The sequence below is a fragment of the Lates calcarifer genome, linkage group LG3 (genome assembly GCF_001640805.2).
Source record: "Lates calcarifer isolate ASB-BC8 linkage group LG3, TLL_Latcal_v3, whole genome shotgun sequence".
NCBI classification, from domain to species: Eukaryota; Metazoa; Chordata; class Actinopteri; family Centropomidae; genus Lates; species Lates calcarifer.
This window is the reverse complement of record NC_066835.1, coordinates 5,433,585-5,456,793: the sequence shown is the minus strand read 5'-3', so window position 1 is coordinate 5,456,793 and position 23,209 is coordinate 5,433,585. Positions and strand designations below refer to the sequence as shown.

At 40.6% G+C, this 23,209-nt stretch overlaps 3 protein-coding genes across 3 annotated transcripts; 2 read left to right on the top strand and 1 right to left on the bottom strand.

Annotated features, from left to right (window-relative positions):
* The first annotated feature begins 9,333 nt into the window (after positions 1-9,333).
* On the top strand, positions 9,334-12,045 carry irx4b (iroquois homeobox 4b). Its single transcript, XM_018701362.2, has 6 exons — positions 9,334-9,378; positions 9,790-9,978; positions 10,296-10,408; positions 10,766-10,922; positions 11,199-11,352; positions 11,460-12,045. The coding sequence occupies exons 1-6, from the start codon at positions 9,334-9,336 to the stop codon at positions 12,041-12,043; spliced, it is 1,242 nt and encodes a 413-aa protein (XP_018556878.1). The 3' UTR covers positions 12,044-12,045.
* A 6,060-nt stretch (positions 12,046-18,105) lies between these two features.
* ndufs6 (NADH:ubiquinone oxidoreductase subunit S6) lies at positions 18,106-20,269 on the bottom strand. The gene is made up of 4 exons (XM_018701461.2): positions 20,084-20,269; positions 19,664-19,717; positions 18,985-19,107; positions 18,106-18,243 (listed from the first exon to the last, which is right to left on the bottom strand). The coding sequence occupies exons 1-4, from the start codon at positions 20,225-20,227 to the stop codon at positions 18,175-18,177; spliced, it is 390 nt and encodes a 129-aa protein (XP_018556977.1). The 5' UTR covers positions 20,228-20,269; the 3' UTR covers positions 18,106-18,174.
* Positions 20,270-21,423: 1,154 nt separating this feature from the next.
* Positions 21,424-21,876, top strand: mrpl36 (mitochondrial ribosomal protein L36). Its single transcript, XM_018701462.2, is given in 3 exon segments — positions 21,424-21,464; positions 21,466-21,663; positions 21,665-21,876. Coding segments are annotated over 3 exon segments (381 nt in total). The 5' UTR covers positions 21,424-21,425; the 3' UTR covers positions 21,809-21,876.
* Positions 21,877-23,209: the final 1,333 nt, after the last annotated feature.

The window sequence follows — 23,209 nt, the reverse complement described above, 5'->3', positions numbered from 1 at the left end:
GACAGAAAGAGACAAGGGGGGAGTGTGATGAGGCAGAGAAAGGGCCAAGGCAAGTGAAAGAGGGCAAGAGAGGTGTGTATGTGGAGAAAGGAGGAAAAAGAGGGTTAGGGAGGGACAGTATTTGATTGCCAAATAGGCTTTACAGAGCTTGACCTCGAGGGGCAGAGAGAAAAAAAGGCCTGACACACAGTCAAAGAAATTATGAACACGCAAGTTAATATCTCTTGAATTCTTAATGAATTTATGCACTTAAAATGTAGAAATTAAGCATTTTTTCCCCACTGCAAAACAACCCATGATAATTAATTCTATAATACTGGAGCTCAAGACCAAGGCTGGCAACAAAAAATCATGTTTGATCTGTGTGTGTGTGTGTGTGTGTGTGTGTGTGTGTGTGTGTCAGCGCATGCTAGCTGCTGAGCTGTAATTTGAAATGGAAATGTACCTCCCAACGCAATGAAGCTAATACATGTCATAGCAGGATAAGCGGGGCACTGGGTTAAATCTGTTGTAATGTTGTCAAAAGAATAATTTTCTGTACCCAATGTATACGTAAGTGAGCAAATGTTTAGCCTAGACGAGATATCATAGGGAATTTACGCCATTCACTGTTCCTCCATAGGGATTAGTGGAATTAAGCGTGTACACAAAAGCAAAGTATCAAAACTCATGGGTAATTCAACAAGGTCCACAATGCAGAGTTTACAGAGTGCTGCGTTTATTGTCGTGTTGCAGCTGCGAGTACCGTACAGACAAATAGCAAACATCGTCAGTGCCTTTAAAAGGAGACAAATTTAATATACAGGGAAAATACACACAACAAATACTATGAAAGGGTGGGAGTGATAAGTCTTTTCTCTTGTTGTCTGCCCATTCATGACAATAATCTGAGGGAAGAAGCAGATTAGGATAGAGGGAGGGTTCGTGGTTGGTTGTTCGCATCACTGGCTCCTTTCAGCCATTTTGAAACAATGTTTATCCACTGGTTTGTTATAGCATAGCAACTTAGCTTAGTGAACTGCTGTGAGAGTCCTGAGGGGGCTGAGGACTCGCTGCGTCTTTGTTCAGCATCCATTGAGACACCTCAATGTATTATAGTGGGCTGCGGAGAAGCTGCACAAAATTAATTCATATGTCGTCTTGGTGATTTCTGTAATTTGTACCTTAGTTTGTGAAATTGCTCTGTATCAAGATTTTTTGTTTATTATTTTGCTTTAAAATCCTTCAACCTGCTTCCAATGCAAATCAACTTGTCTAAAGAACTTTCGAGAAATGTCAGTAGTGTGTTGATAAATTAAAAAGAGACAAGCACAACACTGCACCACAGTCTTGAAAAAAGTCTCTTGGTCCCAGAACATTCTAGAAATAAGCTGATTTGTTTTGCACACAAGTTTAAATTATTTGGCCACACTGGCATATTTTTAGCCACGCAAGCAGCATGGCTCAAAGGAGGCAACGTTGGTCTGTCTGACATTCATGCTCGTCAGAGGATGAATCTTAGTGACATTGACGACCTCCTGATTTATACTCTATCGATACCAGGAAGTCAAAGTTTTCACTTGTCCAGTGACATATCTCATCATCTACCAGACAGACTGACACAAAATTTGTTCCAGCCTTCACTGTGACTGAGCGATGCTTCCTAATTACCTTGGTGATTTTTCCTCTAGTGCTACCACAAGCCTAACATTTTTACTTTTTAATCAAATGTTGTGATACAGACATTCATGTTACCTGCACAATGAACTATTATAACATTAGTGGTCCCTTAATTTTCACTGCGGTCATACAACTGGTCAAATATTTCTTTTGTCCAGTACTCTTTTGTGTTCAGTGCTTATTAAGAACTGTTGGTTGACTTCCGTATAAATTTCTCCTTGGGCTGCTCCCCAAATGTCTATTTACATAAATGTGTAGAAATCAATTCCAATACAGCCTGTGCTCTTCCAATATTGTATATATGAATTATGATGGAAAAGAAAACAGACAAAAAAGCTTTTAAATATGCTGCTTCCTTTGCCCCTTTTTGCCCCAATGTAAAGGACTTGAAACTGTCAGTGCAGAAAAATGAGCTCATCATGTTTTCAATGCACACTGACTTGTATTAAGATTTTTTTTAAGACATCATGAAAGAATACAAAGTAAGCAGAATGCTGTTGTTGAAATAAATTGATCTGAAAACTGGTTGAAATGGTCTCACAATACTGACAAATCTGTACAGTTTCTGGACCAATAGATAATAATAGATAAATATTTCAAAGATAAGATATGGATTTTGGAGGTGTACAGTAACACAGAGTGCAAAACCCTCTCGGCTATCTTTCACTTTGTGGATAATGATAGATGACTCATGGGTCACATATCTTCACAGTGTAATTACACATGAGATGTGTGCATGTGAAGGCACACACACAATCATTCTAATGCACGCGCGTGCGCACACACACACACACACACACACACACACACACAGTTGTGGAGTAATATGAGTCCTCATTCATCTGCCCAAGTCATTTAGGGTAATAGAGCTTAATGGAGTATATTAACCCTGTCCAGCTTGCCACCTCCCCCCACACCCCCAGATGTGTGTGGTGTGTGTGTATGTGCATGCACGTGCACAGGGAAAGGGGAAACCTGCCAACTGTTTATCTGCAATGGACACACACACATACACACACACGCTGGGGGAGCAGAGATCTGGTTTCCTACTGTCACAGATGCTTACCCGCCTCTCCATTAGTGATGTGATTGGAGTGGACATAGAAAACCAGCAGCCACGTTCCCACAGGGGCAATCTGAGGAAATTATTGCCCCGCTTCTCTCCGGGGAATGTCATCGCTCCAGAAAGAAGCACTTAATCGACTATTATCACATGCAACTCTCTGTCAGCCGCATAGCATGAGTTTCTGAGCATTTGGTGTAGATTAATACTTTGCTGAATAGCATTTGATGATATGTGATCAGTCATGGCACACAGTAAGAGGCTTGTGGGAACTGCAAGGCTCTCTAGATGTGGAATTGGGAGATCAGACACCCTGCAGTGTTTAACGGGAAAGTGACAAATAGATGATCACTGCACTGAATGAAGACTGATACAATAGTCAAGATCTTCAATCTGTTTTGTACAATTTTTTAGAGTAAATCAGTATGCAATCTATAACAAACACTATAGTATCTAATCTTTTTTGTTTGTCCTGATACAGAAAATGTAGGAATGTAAGAAAAATTCACAAGCTGATGAAAATGTAGCAAAACAATGTGAAAGAAAAGGTGTAAATTCAGCAGTGTATGATGTTGAATTGGACGCTGCTGGTGGCCAAGAGTCCTGGGAGGTCTAGTCAGAGATATGTAACATGAAATCTGCAACCACACCCATGCACGCATGCAGACAAGCAGACCTACTGTGTTGTCTTTGGTCGGTCGCAAGATTGTGGCTGACCTTTTCACCCCGGTCAATAACAACTGCAAGTTGAGCCCACTGCACCCTGAGGCTACTAACGCCACACACACACACACACACACACACACACACACATCACCACCACAATAAGGTTGTAGTTTTCTAAACCACCAGAGGATGGCACCTGAGGTCTAAGCAGTGGTGCTGCAGTTGTCATGAGAAGCACTGGGAAAAAATGTAGCTCAGATTCCAGTTTTTTCATTTTCATGGTATTCCCCAGTTTAAGAATCTGAGGTGGACACTGCCGTGATGCTCTGAGATTAAATGTCCCCAGTTTTATAGGATTCTTGGATTTTCTAGGATTATTCACTTTGTACCTTCAGTTTGGTTTACTGATTCATGGTCAAACTCCAAGTACACAGATTAAGCACAATTTAATGCTTATATTCTGCAGGTCAGGCCCAAGTACAAAAGTATTAGCATCAAGGTACTTAATGTACCAAAAATAAAAGTACTCATTGGGCAGAATGGCCCATTTCAGAATACTGTTTTAGATTATTGGATTAGCAGGTAATTGTATTTTAATGACTTTATATATTCTGCAGTGTAGCTTGTGAACTCCCAAACATGGGTAACAAACATACTGTATATTTTCTTGTAACTTTTTGGCATATTTTGTTCATTCATAGCCCAAATAAAACATAAAACTATATGAAACATTTATTTATTTTCTGCATTAAGAATGCTTTATGGCCATTTCTGTATTTTGTCACCATCAAATGTGTGCACTCACTTTAAATGTGTACTGCATTGTTATAAGGTCAGAAGAAAACTAAACAAAATTAAACAAATTAACTGAAAAGTGACTTGTTTAAAAACAAGTAGTCACAAAGAGCAAAATCGAATCAGACCAAAAGAGATAATGGACAAAAAAATAGATAGGGTAACAGAGAGAGGATCAGTGGGTGAGTTAAGGTAGGTCAAAGTGTTTGTTAAAGGCTCTATCGGTCCCTGTGGACTGAGGCTTGAAGAGCTGAATAATGTATGTCCGCTCCCGGAGTAATGAAGTGGAAGTGATAGGGAGGAATACGGCTGGCCTCCCAGGGCTCAACGCAAACTGTACACACTCTTAAGAGCTGCCTGTAGCCTAAACCCGTCTCCCTCTCTGCCTCTGTCTGTCTTCGTCCACTTCTTCCATACACGCACACACTTCCACACACGCTGCGCAGCGGCTAAGAGGGTTAGCTTGTCTCTGTTCCTGTGTCTTACATCATTGATGAGGAAGACCAGGGCATTTATAGTATCCCACTCAGAGCTCAACAGCTCCAGATCTTCCATGAGTCTCTTATTAGACAGGAGCAGAGAAAGCAGGAGATAGCATGGCAGCTGCTCAGTGGCCAGACAGATACTTGGTGTTGGCAGCCTTGTTTGTGGATCAGATCTGGCCTGGTTTGCACTTGTACTTGGTTGGTGCTAGTGTGCTTAACAAGAGGAAGTCGCTGTAGGCCGTGTCTTGTGGTGAAAAGAAAGGGCTATTTTCTTTCCTCATGATCCATTTATTGCTTGTCCTCCTCTGTCCTCTTCTTTCTCCCTGAATATCCCTCCTTTTTCTCATTGAGCAGACATTGGAGAAAAGATGGAAAACTTACCCCACATTACCCGTGTGTTTATTTGTCTGATGGTGGAACATTATGAGCAGATGAAGTCTTGCATGATTATGACTTTTCTCCTCATTTTGTTTCATTTCAGCTTAGAACGGTTTAAGATTTGTACTTTATCAAAGTTTCAGAGGTAAGACCCATAGCACACAGGTACAATCTAATAACATGTATTTTTTAAAGAAATATATTTTGTTGTTGTTTGATTTACAAAGCAGATGTTGAAGAAAGTTGAGAGTTAGATGAGAAGATTAGTGCCACTCTCATAATTGTTTGTTAAATACAAGGCTACACTCAGCAGCCAGTTAGCTTAGCATAGCATAAAGACTGGGAACAGGGGGAAACAGTTTGCCTGGTTCTGTCCAAAGGTAACAACATTACCAGCACTTTCAAATCTCACTACTTATTGCCTTATATCTCCTTCATTCAAACTGTAGACCTACAAAAAGTGTGTATGTGTTGGTCAGTTTTATATGTGTGAAATCAAGTTACAATGACCAAATACCTGTGGTGTCATGCTGATCAATTTTAATGGGAGACAGAAGAAATCACTGTTTGACTTTATTAATCTGATTGTAGATTAATAAAGTAGTGTACTGCTGTAGTGGATGCCGATTTGTTTTAGAATATGGAAAGTAAACTTCATCAACGCATTTTTTTAGAAGACCATTGAAAGAACTTTTGAATGAGATGTGAGCTACAGAAGAGTTTTTTTGGGTGGACACAGCAGACAATCAAGGAGATCACTGTGTCCAACCAAGAAATAGTCTGGCACATAACCCCACATTACACTACAAAATTACATTTTGGTTGACATTTTGTTGTTGTATTATACAAGCAAGCGCTGATTGGCAGATTTAGTTTAGGACAGAGCCAGGCTAGCTGTTGCCCCCATTTCCACTCGTAATGCTAAGCTAAGCTTCATGTTTATATTTAGATTACAGACATGAGAGTGGTAACAGTCTTCTAATCTAACTCACAGCATGAAAGCAAATAAGTATATTTCCCAAAATGTCAAACTATTTCATCCATCCATCTATTATCTATACTTCTAGGGTCGCTTTGGGTGAGAGGCAGAGTACACTCCAGACAGGTCGCCAGTCTATCACAAGGCTCAAACTATTCCTTTAAATGTTTTTTTAATGTTTATTTTCTTACCTGGAGGCTTTCCCTGGAACTATTTTCTCTCCACTAGAGTGTGACTGTCTCACCCATATGAAGCTCAAGAAATAAATTCACTCAGGTTGTTAAAAGCATTCTCATTTCAATTTGGGCCCATCAGCTCCACCCACTGAGATATTTTAAGGAAAATAGCATAAAACCAAGATGAAGGCTCAAAAAGCATCTACATGTTAAACAGTGATTAAAATTGCATAGATTTCAGACTTTAGGGTAGAAAATATTCAAATGCAGCGCACTGTGATTGAAAGAACTTGTGATTGGAGTTGTTTGGGCCTCTCTTCCAAACACTCTCTGCTGGTTCTTTGCCCTCCTCCTCCTCTCACATTAACATGCTTCTATCATTAACCCCCACGCCCCATCTACTGCATAATAGCTGGAGCTGAATACAGGAAGGACAGAATAATGTGTTTCCTTTCTTTCTTTTTTTTTTTTTTCTTGCAGAGCATCTTGAATGAATGATTGATGTGAGGGGAGCGAGATCAGAAAGATATAATCACGGTCTAACGAACGCAGAGCTTGAAGAAATATATACCAGAGGAATGCCATAAATTTATAAACACACCATATATTAATATATAAGTAGTCCATTGAATATTCAAAAAGAAGGAAATAAGATAATCAGTGCACCTCTATGTCTAATGCATGCTATATATTCATTCTTTTTACCCAGGAAGAAGGTAACAAATGCTTTGGAGGTTCAATTCAGACTCTCCATAGTCTGCTCATTCATCTATACATCGCAAGTTATTTTCCCCGTAAACTATATGAAACAAGATTAAACACGGCCATGTTCATTGTCACTGGCTAAACAAATTGCCATTCTCTTTGAGTGGCATATTTTTTGTGCGAAGATGTGCAAAGCCAGCACAGGGAGATAACTTCATTTCCAAGCTTTGAGCACAGATGAGGGAGAGACAGTTAGTCCGTGTTCAGTATATGAGCACCTTTCACAGGACAAATGGAATGTCAATCAAGCGCCTGTACACAGATGCCGTCTCCCCGGTGGGGCCTGAGATGCTTTCTGGTGATGCAGCTCTGTTGTTCCAGCCTTACTCTGGGTGCACTGGGAATATTTTGTCCTTTTACCCCTCCACATCCCCTCGCTCCATTTCAGATCCCCTGACTATTAACGATTTCTTTGGCTTCCCAAGTTTGCCTCCTTAGGCATTCCCTCTTTTCCCCTTCCATTTCTTCATGTTGGATTTCTTGCATGTAAAGGCTCTTTCCTGGATTTCTCTCATTTTGATTCTCCCTCCATTTCCTAATCCAATTTAAAGGGGCTTGTATGAAAATGATTGGTTTAGAATTAACGTTTATATCAACACATTCTCCAACTTAAACAACCATAGAGGCTGCAAGTCCCTAATCTCTCATACCATCCTTTGGTGAGTACTATTGGTAGGTATACCAGTCTTCTGTTGTCATGTTAACAATAACGCAGCCTGTGCACTTGTAGTAGCTGCAGGTGCACTGGACCTTCATCATCATGGTAACAGTAATAAACATGTGGTTAAGTTTATGTGTACAGTTTGGGTAGGTGTAGCACAAAACTTTAGTGAAGATTATAGTTTGAGTTAAATAAGTACTTCCTGAAGGTTGTCGTTATCATAGTTACAATAATAAACACACATGGCTGGGCATGTTGGAGACAAACCTCCAAAGAGCCATCACCATAATGTAATTATTAGGTCATCTAAATTATTTTTAATAATACAGCACAAAAACGAAGAACCAATCTGGGGTGAGAAAAAGTTAAAAGATAACTCTCCAGACATCAAGACTTCCCTCCCATCTTCCCTCTCCTGGACCTTCCTCCCCCTCCTAATAGTTTTTACACAGTCCTTAAGTCCTTTACCTCTCTATCCATTGTCATTCTACCCCTTCCCTTTTTATTACTTCTGCCATTTTTTGCTCAAATACATCCAAATATTATAACACCACGGGCCCCCCTAACATTTCCCCCATCACAGTTGCCCCAGAATTCACCTCCTCTACCTATTAAAGATGAATAAAGGTGGGTTGAGAAGAAATGAAAGGAATGTTTTCACTTCACCAGGGCAGCTTAAGACTTTGTTATTAAAAACATGACAAGCCATTCAGCTGGTAAAGGTGCTTACTCAAGGGAACGCAGAGAGTGTTTATTCTTTGATTAATTTGCTTGGAGGAGACCTGAAATTTCCCCACTCATGAATATGTGGATGACAGGGAGATTTCTCCGCGGTGACAACTTATCTAAACTACAGGGCAAAACGATTATGCTAATATCAGGTTGTAGTCATCAATCATCTTGTGTCAATGTGGTGTCAACGCATCACGTTCCTGATCCCCCCTCTGGCCATAGCGCTGCCTGTGCGTGTGTATGTCTGTGTAGGAGTGTGTGTGTGTGTGTGTGCGTGCGTGCATGTATGCAGCTGTGCGTGTGTTTATTTGGAAAGGAGAATTGATCACATTCTCATTACGCCTGGGGACTGTTGGGGGGGGAGGTTTGCACTTGCGCTTGCGTGAAGCTGTTCTCCTGGATCAGAGCTGAAAGAAAACTGGGAGGGAATTAATTAGGTGAGTTTCTTCATCTTGATACGAACACCGGGGCTACACACACACACACACACACACACACACACACACACCACACACACACACACACATATATACACACGGAAGAGTCCGGGCTGACGTCAGAGAGACGCGCCTTAAAACCAAAGAGCGCATCACAGGGAGATGAATGGTTTGATCACACACACACATGCTCACATACACACTCGCTTTGGATTGTAACATAGCAGGGACATCGTAGAAGCCGCAGCAGCTGAAAGTGAATGAGGTGGAACTGCACTGGAAGCCAAGAAGTTACTTTTAAAGACTGTTCGTCGTGGTGCGTAAAATGAGAGTCGTGCGTAAATATCTGCGTGCCCCAATTTGGATAACGTGGTAGACGATTTCCAAAATTTTAAAACTGAAAAGTTGACCCTGAAAAGGAAACAAAAGTCGCAAGGAACCGGTGTCAGGGGCAAAAGTCTACCTCTGCCACGGATGCTGTTGAATGTGGTCCCGGATCTGCGCTCCTGCCTCTGCCTCTTTGATCTTATCTGAGCCATGGCTTACTCTCAGCTGGGATACTCCTACTCCACCACACCGCAGGTACACTCTACATTTTACGCATGTTTTTCTTTTCGTTTAAGTTATAACTAAAGACATGAAGGAAGAAAGCTTATAGATTTATACTCTCTCAAGTCATTCAACTCTTGGTTTCTGCGCAAAATCTCAGTTCCACCTTCAGGATAGCGTCCGTTCCCACGCGTTTCCAGTTAATGTTTCAATTAAATTCTTTCAAGGGTTAACATAAATTAAAACGCCCCAAAAAACTTTAATGCAAGCAAGAAGAAATCAAACTGTAAAGAGGTAATTTTACGGTGTGAACTACTTCATACAGTTGTTCTTACTTCGCATGTTTTGGATGAGAACCATATTCTTTATGAACCACTGCAGTTTCTTTCTCAGTGATGTACCTACAGGACAAATTAAGTTAATTTTGAAATTTTCTCGCCAAAGTTTCTGATGACCTCCAGCCCGCTGGCCGGTTGTCTGGATCCGGGAACGCCTCCGTCTCACCCGGTGCTGCGCTCCCCGGGCCACCAGCTCACCCCTGGCACCGGCATCGGAGTCTACAGCGGCCCTTATTCAAAGAGCCAAGGTTACTACAACACCTGCACCAGCGATGCCACCGCTCTCTATACCAGAGTGAGTCTCATATTTCACTTTTAATTCATTAATACTGTCCTTCTTTAGCAATACTTCCTCAAATTCTTCCAACAAATGTGACACACGATGGAGGAAAGGTTGAAAAAGAGTCATTTTTGAAGACTACACCTTTTCTAGAATGATATGGAAAAATTATACTCAGGTAAGATGAAAAAAGTAAAACAAGTGAACATGGTGATTTCAGGCTAAATTCACTCTTGTGTATTAAAAAGCTTGCCTGTAAAAATACACTGGAATATTTTAATTTGATTCTGACTATGAATATGTTTACATCAGTTATTTGCCAATTTTTTCAGGGGCCACTAGATCCCAAAGACGGAGCTGCATCTGTGCATGTGGGGACATCTCAGACTCCTGCCTACTATCCTTATGAATACACATTTGGACAATATCCTTATGACAGATATGGGTAAGTCAGAGTCTGTATAGGCTTTTTGCCCTTATTTTCCTCATGTAGAATTTTAATACCCGTCTCTAGTGTGTCATTACAGTGACCTCATATTCTTCTATGTCTTGGCATCGTTACATAAGTATTATACTATAACTATAATATCCTCTCTGAGATATGAGGTATGGAACTGGTGCTGGTTTTACAGCAGTGGTTTTATTGCTCTTAATGGTATGGTTTCTCTCCTAAGACATCATTAATGTATTATTTTATAGCCAATAGTTGCTCATAAATGAGGAGGGCCTTTCTTCATAGTGAATTCCACTTACTTTTAGTAAGACAAAGCAAAATATTATGTTGAATGCCACAATTTTGTAGGTATTCCTGCTCTGACGGCAGTGCACGTCGCAAAAATGCCACCCGAGAGACCACCAGCACCCTGAAAGCTTGGCTGCAGGAACACCAGAAGAACCCTTACCCCACAAAGGGGGAGAAGATAATGCTTGCTATCATTACCAGGATGACTCTCACACAGGTGAGTATGGGTTACATTAAGTAACACAGGATTCAAGAGAGGTTTAGATGGTTATTTCTTTAAGTTTGCCCTTGTCTTCTTTTCTCTCAGTACATTCACTGTCCTTTCTGTTTGCTTTGCTTATTTCACAATAAATTTAAATTAAATCTCTCCTTCTTTTTATTCCCCTTTTTGTGTTTTGCTTCCTTTGTTTCTTTCTGCACTTCATGCATAACTTCCTTCCTTCCGCTATCTCTATGATTTTATTTTATTTTACCCCTTCCCTCACTCCCTCAGGTGTCTACATGGTTTGCCAATGCACGCAGGAGGCTGAAGAAGGAGAACAAGGTAACGTGGTCACCGCGGGCTTGTAAAAGCTCTGACGATCGAGGCTGTGATGATGACAGTGACGAAGCGGAGAAGCCGCTTAAAAGTGGCAAAGACCTTCCTGGTGAGTAGGGGCTTAATCAATCTATGACTGAATTTTGCCTGTTTCAAGGTTAAAAGTTTTATTAGCATGCTCAGACTTAGTGTTATCTGCATTGTTCATTATTTCAGATCAACAGTGTGTAGACCTGCAGAGTGATCTCGAGGACTTTGACCTGCTAGAGTCTGATGCTTCTGACTGTGAACCGAAGCCGCAGTTTCCACCTGAGGACAGTGAAGTAAACTCAAACACAGATCTCCCACATGGGCACCTCACACACAATCCAGACCCACTGCACAGAAAAGAGAGATTGTCCCCGGACTGCCCCAAACTCACATCAGTCCAACACCAAACCAACTCCTTCTACCCTAATCCAGACCTTCGAAGCACAGACAGCAAGCCGAAAATCTGGTCCATCGCTCATACTGCTGTGTCCTTGGATGCCACCTTGCAGCCAGAATACCCTCCCTGTATGCTGTCATCGACCGGGTCCTCCTCTCCTGCGTATCCGTCGAGCATGGGGCTCACTAAGGCAGACAGGCAACAGGAATCACCAGTCACCACGCTCAGAGAATGGGTGGACGGAGTTTTCCATGGCTCCCCTTTCCAACAGCCCAAACCAGATGAGGTGTGGAAAAGCTTGAATGATGCCGTGATAGACAGCAGAACACCTGGACAGTCCTTCGAACTTGTTAGGTCTACGTCATCTTTGTAGTCCAACCAACATGTCATCAGTGGAATATTTTAAAGACTGCTGGACTTAAAACAAAAAGTCTATATTTTGTTGTTGTGACCAATTGACCGTTCGCTAAGTGCCACTCCCTTAGTCACTGTTGCTCCGCCTGCCAGTCTTTCCATTCTTGCACAGCATATACGCAATTTACAATAATGAAACAATGGGTCCTTGGTTTTATAGCAGAGGTAAACAAAATTATTTGCCGAACATTGTTGGTGGCAGAATTTATTAGTTCTAGGTAGCTTGCTAATTGAGGTAACAGAATAAGAATCAAACATGTCTATGCACTTGATGGCCACAAACATGTCATTGAGCTGAAAGATTGAGGATAAAGCTTCATGTCCCAGGTAAAAATCCTCACCATTTGATGATCCATGCGGAAGACATACAAGCTTTTAGGAATAACCAGTGTGTTTTCCAAATGTAATGCTATCTCAAGTAACATTGGCTCAGATTGCTGGAGTGTTTCCTACTCCAATAAATAGTGGGACAGCACTTGCTAGTGTTAGACTGGACTCCTCATCCTGGACTGTCTTCCACCCAGTGAGAAAATGCTACAAAGTGGATTTGCTATTAGTGAATTAGGCCTTTTTCTTTTTTAACACAACATTGTAACCCCACAAATTAATGTAGTTAACGCTAGTTAATGGTGTGATGTGTTTTTTGGCTTTGGAAGTAATGCTCAGTTACTGTTAGCAAGGCAGTTAGCTCAGCATGCTAACGATCACAGTTTATGTTTAATCCATTCCAAACTTTTAAAATACCCAGTATTATTCTCAAAACAGGTTGCTAAGGTATGATTGGAAAATTGTTGTTTGACGAAAGGTGTTTAGCGAACGGTCAATTAATATATGATCCTACATGGACATTTTGATAAGCCCCCACTCTCTTACAACTTAGACTCTTATGGGCCCCATCAATGGTCAAATGTGAGTGAACAACTGACACCACACACTTCCCTGCAGCAAGGTTGTACGGTTCACACAAATGAAAAATATACAATATTGTACACTTGCACTATAGCCTGCACATGCACTGATTCACAGAAATAAAAGGTGTATTCTGTAGCATGGGAAAGTTTTCTGAGTGTGACCTTACATTAGCTGTTGTCTGTGCTTGGAGCCACTAGTGTTATCAGGTTAGACGGTGTAATTCCTGTTCAGGAATAGTGGAATATACCTTCGCAGCTTTGGATATGTGTGAGTGTTTGTGTGCATATGTGTGTGTTTTGAGGGAGTGAAAAGGGGGGAAGTGGGTGGTATTCAGCCGTGACTAATGGAAACACACAGAGGAGGGTGCTGCTAAATTGTTAAATCGATGCCACTTCCACCCCGGCTCCAGATATAGCTGCAATCAGCGATGCGTCCCTTTTCATTAGGCTGCTTTTGACTTTGTCAACCTGAGACTGCAAGAAAATACACTGCGCGCAAAATACCTCATAAAACCTCCTAAGTAATTTTAAGTAAGTGTCACATCTTTATCCACTTCGATGATTTTTCCCAACAAGCAATAATAAGAAACATCATACAAAATAAACAGAAAAATAAGGCTGGCATCATTAAGCCTGAATGTTTTATAAAAAATAAATTTCCATCAGCTTCAATTATTAAAGAAAACTTCACAAATTTAGCACGCAAAACATTTAAACCAACACTTTCTAAAACATAGCACAACAAGAAACAGTGAGAAGTTTTTTTTTGCCCCCATCTCTCTCTTCCTGCTGTTTTCGATTTAGGAACAGTGATAAAGTATTTATCAGAACAGAGGAGGGATCTGCCTGGGCTTTGTATGGAATTAACCATTTCAGATTAAATAATTCAGGATGAATTCAACCGAGAATTTCATTCTGTTTCTGCCTCATAAATAAGTAAGATTTAAGATGATAAATAATGACATCTGACTTCTTATTTCTGTAAAGTTTTCTTTCTTCCACTCACTGTCGGAGGGGATCTCATTGAGGTAGACTGCCAAATATATTTTTTATATATTTTTTCTCTTTTTTTTCTCTTTTCTTTTCTAAATTTAATGTACCAGAACTGATTCAATTTTGTTTCTTTTTTAAAAATCTTGACGTGGTGATGAAGTTGTGGTGTTTTTCAAGGATATATGTAGAATGGCAGTCAGATAAGAGGCTGGCTAATGGCTGAATGGGGTTAACAGACATGTTCTCACCCTTAGCTGTTTGAGACATGACTTGTCTCCTGGGTGCAGAGCATGGGGAAAACTGCAAAAGTACATATAGACACTGAAATTTAGTGTTGAACATTAAATCTGTTCTAACTTATTCAAATTATTTGGGAAAAAAAGTCCATGTTCACTTGTGTTCATTGAGAATTCTCTTGAATCCAATGTACCTTTTTCTTTCTTAATGGTATTTGTTTCAAGCAAATCCCTCAGCCCTGTAAAGGTGTATCATACAATCCTGTTTAAGTTTTCATTTGATCAATAACTGACTTAAATTAGATTTACATGTTTAAGTCACAGCTGAAAAAAGCTATGACCACAAAGCTGATGTAGACCTTTAAAGACGATATGGCAAACTTTTTAACACTTGCAATCATGTTTCTGGTGGAGTCTAATATTTAGACCTTTTTTTGCTCTGTCCTGGTCACTGTTAACCCGGGAACAAACTATTTGGCTCTGTCACTGCGAAGCTGCTGCTACAGAGCTATGTTCATCAGCTAGTGGCTAACTTTTTTCTATCTGCTGTTTAATCATTTTGGTTGGATTTTAAAGCATTTTTGCTCAAAATGCTGAAAATGCCACTATGAGAGCTGCAAGACTGAACCAAAACAACAGGTTAAAGGTTTGAATCAGAAACCCAAAACAATGAGCTGAAAGACGCTATAAATCTCTGTATTACTGAGGGGAACTGCAGCGTCTGATGATTATTCACTGTAGAAGAACTGAAACCCATCACATCACACATTACACACTGCATTACACAATGTAAATGTTATTATTATCCATTTCGATTACAGCTGTTTTAAGAGAATCCCTGAAGCCTGAGAAATTACCCTGTGAAACGAAAGGGCACTTACAGTATCTTTCTCTTTTGGCAGAGGATTTACTTGAATAAACATTAAAAATTAAAAACTGATATTTTATAGTCCAAGCACAGTCAACCTAAACTTCAAAAACCTACTTTTGACTAATTCATAATTAAATAACACTGCAAGGTTTTCCAAATAATACAGCTTGGAGAAGCTGTAAAGTGCAAAAGTGTGAACTTAAGCTTGTTTTATTGGTAAAATTATGATGCACAATATTGTTAAAAGTAAGAATATGACAGATTTTTGCCTGATAATTTGCATTTTTCTTTTCTTGTGAGATTTACCTTCAATCATCTCCCTCACCTCGCTTTTTCACACTCTCTATCTGCTCCACTGACCTCTCACACCTTTCTTGCTTTACCCCTGCAGCCATCACTCATCTCCCCTTCTCTTCCCTCTCTCCTTCCCAAACCCACATCCCTCTCTAATTCCCAGTCCTCCATATTCACCCCTCTCTCCTCTCCCTACCCCTCTCCCTCCACTTGTCTCACCTCACCTCTGTCTGCTCTCGATACACGAGCGGAGCCACTCAGCAGCCAGACTGACACGAAGGCCTGCTCCCTGGGCCATATAATGTGATTAAGCCACAGTGTGCTGCTGTACAGGTTGGGGAATGTTAGACCCGCTGTTTACTTGTCTGGTTCACACCATCGGGAGTTATATGGCCCTTTGTGTCTTTTTGAAGAGTGGACATAGAGGTGATAGGCAAAGGACTTTTCTCTATGTAGAAAAGTAATCCATAAAGGTTTTTGCTAAAATTAATTGTTGACATTATTCATTCTATACTCTGTGACCCTTTTTCTGAATCACTTCTACTTTTAAAATTTCAGTTGGAATGTCTACACAGGAAGTATTGACAACTTCAAATTGTTCCTCTCTACACCTTCTGTCTGACACCTATTTCCTTTCAACACTGTCTGTGTCTCTGTCGCATACTCAAACACAGGGCCACACACACACACGCGCACTTGCGTACTTATACACACAGCTCTAAGTCTCTTGCGTCTTGTCACACACACTTTGGTTTTCCGGGGCTATCAAAGTGCTGAGTGCAAACTCTCTCCTCCAAAAACTGTCACATGTCGCCAGAGGTGTCTCGCTCCCTGCGGTAACCCTCTGAGCTCCTGGCACAAGAACAAGTCATTATTTCCATGGTAAAGGTCAGAAGCTCTGTCACCTGACTCTAAAGTGGAGCTGAGTGGAGTCGCCCCTGAGACAATGACCAAAGGTCAGTTTTCTGTTTTGCCTCTCTACAGTAACTGTGGATTTGAGGAGGACAAGCTGCTCCCAGATCTGCCTATAAGCCCCTTTTGGTCACAGTGGCTTCCAGACATGGAGGTTCAGATAATTGGCTGCAGGGAGCTCCATAATGAGCCGCAGGGTCTGTAATGTGACACATCTTCAAGGAGAAATATTTTAATAGGGCAATTACAGTGACGAAGAGGATGTTTTGTGTAGAGTGAGTGATTGTTGTGGATGGGCGCCGTGTTAAGGAATTCAATGGCATTTAACTCCATTATCTATTGTGTGGCTCAGTGGAGAGGAGATTTTCAATATGATTACAGTCTCGTTTGAGCTTGTCTTTGTATGAATGTTCTGCCCCAGCAGTGCAGGTTGCATTATGCTTAAGAGTTGTATTTGCAATTATTATTTAATATTATGCAGAAGAAGTGGATAACTGGATCTAGCCATAGACAATTGGCTAGTGGTGATCTGACAGTTTTAAGGTTGAACCCATGAATGAGACCGTCTGCAAATTGGTTAGATCCACCTTTATGATCTGGAGTTACTGGATATTTATGGTATTAAAGAACATTAGATTATGCTGGCTGATGCATTTAAGGGCAGTGAATAATTAAAGAGTGCAGTTAAACCCAGCGCAAAAATGCAGTGCTGTTTAATTCAGCACAATTCATATGCTCAGTTTCATCTGAAGATTTTGCCCCTGGCAATGCCTCCAACTCAACCAACCACCACCTCTGAACCACTCAGACTTACCAACCGCAAGACCAACCAGTCAGCTCACTGACACTGACCCGGCTCGCCTGCCTCATTTTAACAATGCACCTCTCTCCCCTTCAATCATCCAAAGTGGTCTGACTATGGATGAGGTTAACTACAGCATAAGCCTCACTTCCAGGAGTCACCAGGGCCAATTATATCAGCCTGACTACTCTTCCCAACCTGAGCTCCATGGTGTGGAAAATGCAGTTCCACTGGCTGCATCACTGGGGACAGAACAGGCTAGTGCTGTCTGGAGCCAGAGCCAAGCGCAGGCCAATTTGGCATGCAGAGGTCTATGGAGAATAAGCCTGATGAAATATATATATGATCTTCTTCAAACATGTATTGTTCCGCGCTGCTGTGTCTTATCAGGCTGGCTCCTTCCTGATGTCTTCCAGGCTTGGCAGAGCGAGACTCTACAGCGTAGACTGTGTGTGTGTGTGTGTGTGTGTTGGGGGGTGGGGGGGCATGCACAAGGAATGCTAAGGTTCCCTCAGTGCTCCTTACAGTAAACAGCAGATACATCACTTATCTTGCCTACTTATTGATGAGAGCACTGCAACCACAAGCAATCAGCTATTCATGTAGGAAAGAAATAAATCCTGCTCATGTAGACAATAACAGCACAGATGGCAAACACTAGATGTACTGTGATATTAATCTGCCAGGTTTCATGGTTCAAACCAATGCCATGTTTTAATAAAAAGTCTTTAGTGTCAGATTCAAAACAACTGGCTTTGGTCTGTTCAGCGGGAACAGAGTCCGAAACTTGGCTTTTATTTCTGTACCAAGGAGCTTTTCACTCTCTTTGTTTGAACAAAACACTTCTGCAGGACACTGCTGCTCTCTGCCTGTAACTGTGGGAACTGCATCCAGCTAACCACACTGAATAACTTCATTAACAGCGTCCAAGCATTTCACTACTATAGCAGAGGCAGTTGAGTCTTTGCCTAAAATCTTCATTGAGAAGAGTGCACTCAGACAGACAGACAAGGTATAATTTATTAACCAATATGGAAATTTATACAGAGAAGCAAAGACAGAGGAAATGTTTCAGTGATGATGCTTCTGCTTGAACTGTAATCCACAGTAGCCACATGTGCCCACTTTTGTGTCTTTATCCTGAAAAGAGAGAGACAAAAAACAGTAGTCAGTGTTTAAAATGTGAGACCTTTTCATAATCTGCTGTTAATGTGATTATGGGAATACTCCAACAGTAGAAGAGGTCATATAAATACATTTATTAGACTGTCAGAGTGCAGTCATAATTCATATTCGCATGATTAAATGACAGCTAAAACATTTCTCCTTTCAAATCCCTATGCACCTGAGCATTAATACATTCATGCAGAGAATGCATGTGGCAAAAGGTTTCAAATTAAAATGCCTGGTTTCTTAAATATTTTGTAAATGAGAACCACAGTTTTCATAAGCGGAGTAGTGCTCTCAGATGACCCTGAAAAAATACTTTTTCGACTATGGGGTGCCCATACTGATCTGATATTTCATTTATCTATCTATTATAATAATTATTGTTATTATTGATAGATATATATTGATTGATATATATGATATGTCATATCATATATAAATAATTAAATGTGAAACCTGGGAACCTATGTCTTATGTCTTAACATAAGCATATAAATACACAAACGTAAACATGTCAACAAATGTCAACTATCCACATAACTACAAGAGTAACAGTATAGTTAACTACAACTACAGTGTAATTATGGTGAACAATGAATGAATCAGGTTGCTAGTCAGCCAAAACAAGATGCACCATGCCTCCAGAATTTGTCAAAGGGACTGACAGACCATTTAAATTATTTGATGACTTCAGTGTGAGCAAGCTCTTACCAGGTTGATGTAGACTTTGGGATGACCCAGAGCTCCTCCACCTCCATCACAGGACACAACCCTGCTCTCAACGTAAGTCACTGGCTCCTCTGCCACCAACTTGATGGCAAAGTTTGTATTCACCTTGACACAAACAATATGATTACTGTCACTATCAGCTCAATCAAATATTGGAAACAGGTAATCAACACAAAGTGTTGACAAACAGCAGACACAGTGAGACTGTAATGATCTGCACAGTTAGTTAGTTAGTTGTAATGCCTACTTGTTGTCTATCCTCTGTGAGTGCTCACATACATACATCTGGTTTTAAAATGGGTTACATAGTGAGCATGGATTGTTTTCACCATTAAAAAATAAAGTACTATCAGTTGGCATTGTTTACATGTAAATGTACATGTAAATATGTACTGGTCTGACTATGTAGAGACATAAGTAATAGCAATTAAAACCACTGTGTCTATCTTTGACAACATTTAATTTCTAACATGGTCTGATGCAAAAATGTGCGAATGTGAGTATTAATAGCAGGTGCACACAATACCAGTGATTCACATTGACAGGTCTAATTGTTTATCATTTTTGCAATGCTATTATACATCATCGTATCATTAAATGGTTCCATTGAAATCTGCAGTCATCTGATCATTATTAAGCTTGATTGTAGGTTACTTCATACCTCTTTCTGTTTGCCAACGAATCTGGCTCTCCTGGGATCATTCTCATCAAACACCTGCGAGAAACAAACAAACAAACAAACAAACAAAAACACTGACGTTATGAATCGGAGTGGAAACGACAGCACATAAACCTATTTTGCTATTGACTTAGGAGCTAGTGTTGGGTCGCTGTTTTGCTAGCTGAGACAGGGTGGAAATCTGTTTTAAGTAATATATGTTGACTCTCATTGTTTAGTGGCGGTGCTATGATCAATAGTCGACATTCAAATGGTAAAGGAACCCATTAACAGCCAAGTCATATAGAGGGCTGTCCGATATTGGACGTAACGGATCAACTAGCCACACTGACACAAGGCTAACACTAGCTAACATCAGGCCACCTATTAATATCCATAATTGAGAATCGTCTTAAAGCTTACCTGGCCAGTGTGAGTAATGGGCTCTCCGGTACTGGAGACCTCTACGCTGTAACGGTGAGCAGGTACAGCAGACAGCCTCAAAGGTGACATAAGCACCTTAGCATTTTTACTGAAGGACAGAACTCTGCCCACTGCGGCCGCCATGTTTACAACAGCCTGTACTCCCCAGGCTGCCTTGCAGAGCCACTAAATATGAAAAATATTTTGCCCCGAATTTTGTCTGACAGGTTCAAGGTACTTCTATGCTGTGAATCAGCCACCAAATGCCTTGCAGTTAAGTCCTTATATTTAAGTTCTTTGTTATTAAAGATATTGAGTAAGAGATGGCCGTGTTAGAGTTATAGTCTGCTAATGTCGAGAGAGACCAGATTTGCTCAGAGTCAGAAAAGAAAACTGTCGGAGAGGCTAAACTGAGGGCTCAAGTGTCCATAATGCTGTCATAAACCGGAAGCAATTGTATCCTCGCCACCAAGAACAGCACCAGAGTCGTGTAGCCGCGATTAAAACGCTATTTTCAGGGCATACGCCCTGTTTCAAACTTTCAACAAACTTCTGAAAGGTTTGTTCACGTTGCTTGATTTTGTGATAGGTTTGTGTCACGTCGGAGACCAATGTGTTGGCTGTTTTAATGTGTAGCATTGGTGCTAGCAGGTCAGCTCCGTCATGCTCGTCTCCATGGCGTGTTGCATAGCTATCCTACAGTAACACCGGGCTGAAGTATTTACATGTGTTTATTTCACAAGTAGGATAACAGATTAACAGATTAAATACCAAACTTATGTTAAAAGGTCCATACAAGGCTTCACAAAGCTTTGCATTAGGTTGCTATATGGGGGTATGGGTCATATCATGTCCATTTTAATGATTCAAAGTGAAGCTGAGGGACATTGACTCTACAATGTACTGACACCTAAGATATTAATGTTAAAAATGGTACACAATCTTTCAATAGGATAATAATCTCGGGTGAATTATATAATGCCCTCTGAGAAACAAAAAGATAAATTAAACGTGGGCAAGTAGTTAAGGGCAGTTAAAATGCAATATGTAATACAGTAGGGCTGCAACTCTAAAAAGTAATGAAAACGTGCTAGTCACAATTCAGAAAATCGGCAAATTCTCCCATTCGAGAAGCTGGATTTTGAGAGATTGTAGCATCTTGACACAGTTTTTGCTTGGTAATTGATTAATGATTGACGAATCATTTCAGTTCTACATCGCTATACGGCATTAACCAAACCCCAGACTGAAAATATTATGTCACAAGATTAGCATATTGACATTTTGCTGCTGTAATTGCATGTGAATTATTTCTCTGTCCCTCTCTGCAGCCTTTGACATCATGGCACCCCTACTGTTGAAGCACCTGGCGACCTCCCTGGACTCGCCAAGTGGCCCAGATGAGCCGTTTAAATCTGACCTTCTCCTCATCGGCAGCGAATGCCTACAGATGTCTCTACTCCCTCACCACAGCTCCCCGCACACTGCTCCTGTCATCAGCCAGAGTCAGCCCCATCCAGCTGCCCTCGTCTGGCTCTTCAGCTCAGTGTGGACCATCTCTGTTGGGACAGTGTCAGCATCTTTCCCTGCGTCCAGCCATCTGCAGGGATGAAAACCAAGTCTGCCCTGAAGAGGCGCTGCAATGACTGTTTCTTTGTTCGGCGAAGGGGCCGTTTGTTTGTGTTCTGCAAGACAAATCCAAGACACAAGCAGAGGCAGGGCTAAAATGTTAAATGAGTATTGTATTTACAAGAACTGTGCTGTAATAATAAATTGTTTGACTGAAGAACAAAGTTGCTTTTTTGTCTCCTATTTTGTTTCCTTCTTAACAGTGATGGCAAAAAATACATAATTTTATCACCATGAAGAAACTGAATTCTAACATTCTGTCAACCATCATTTCCTTTAACTGCCAGAACATTTATAGGGGGACTCTATTGTGAGATTAAGCTTCCAAAATAACATAATATCTTTATCTTAGTAAATAAATAAAGGCCTAACATTGTAAATTACAGCCATAATTATTCTACATTACTGACTCATACACAGCCGACGTGTTTGATAGCAGTTGTCTGATCTAGACAAAAACATGTGCAAATTTGGTCAGAGTAGCTGTTTTTTGTTTTGTTTTTTTTCACCCATTGGATCATAATTGTTAACTTGAATCTAATATTTGACACACAGACATTAGCCTGTCTTATGTCAGATTCATTTCCATCATTTGTCCACATGAGGGAGCCAAAGTCTTTGCTACATGAACACAGAATGTAGCCTTCCATGAAATACACTTGGTCACTTGGGCTTGCTGCTCTGACCAGTTGTTACACATTGCCCCAATCATCTTCTGGTTCTCACAGATTACTGTTTATCACTGTCTTCACAAAAAAACAGTCAAGGATCGTATGTTAAAAGTTGTCTCTTCGCAGGGGTCATGTGAGAAAGTAGCTGTGAGTATTCATCATAAAAGTCAAAGAACCACATTTGTGTCATTGGATAATTACTGGAACACAGAAAGCACTGACTGATAGTGAAACCTGTCTGGTTTGAACGGTGTTTGGCAACAAATACTGAGTCTGTGACTGCCGCCCTCCTTAAATAGTTTTGGTTAATATTTACTGATGGAGGTACAAGTGACAACAAAACACCTGTGCACATATACTGTATTATTTCATCTGAATATTGAATATTGTATTGACCCAGTTTGCTATTGATCAGTATTGTAATTTCACAGAAACACATAGTTATGGACAAACACATAGTAGAAGCCGTCTGTGTTGCTCCAAAGATAAATGACAATAAAGATCTATTCTATTCTATTCTAAGATGCCCTTTTATAAGCCCCACAAGTTAGTGAACTACTGTAGTGAAATGCATCAGTATGTAGTTTTATCCAGTTGAAAGAAATTGGAAAGACTGAGTTCACCTTCAAGTTAGTGTCCATAGCTGTTCAAAATGTGAAAATGAACACACACATTTTTGGTGTGGAGCTGATAAACCACTCAGCCCCAGGGTACAATGTGGATCAGTCCTCTGTAGTTTTGAAACACAACAAAGTGTTTAAAGGGGCAGTTGCTGTCATCTCAAAAATAAAAGACACTTGGCAGAAATTGCTGGGTGGATCAAATG

Excerpts from the sequence above, each read along its gene's own strand:
- ndufs6 (XM_018701461.2), bottom strand. The coding sequence starts at position 20,227 with ATGGCGGCCGCAGTGGGCAGAGTTCTGTCCTTCAGTAAAAATGCTAAG. Across the intron at positions 19,718-20,083 it reads CCATTACTCACACTGGCCAG|GTGTTTGATGAGAATGATCC; the intron begins GTAAGCTTTAAG and ends TGTTTCTCGCAG. Across the intron at positions 18,244-18,984 it reads CCAAAGTCTACATCAACCTG|GATAAAGACACAAAAGTGGG; the intron begins GTAAGAGCTTGC and ends CTCTCTTTTCAG.
- irx4b (XM_018701362.2), top strand. The coding sequence starts at position 9,334 with ATGGCTTACTCTCAGCTGGGATACTCCTACTCCACCACACCGCAG. Across the intron at positions 10,409-10,765 it reads TATCCTTATGACAGATATGG|GTATTCCTGCTCTGACGGCA; the intron begins GTAAGTCAGAGT and ends ACAATTTTGTAG. Across the intron at positions 10,923-11,198 it reads CCAGGATGACTCTCACACAG|GTGTCTACATGGTTTGCCAA; the intron begins GTGAGTATGGGT and ends TCACTCCCTCAG.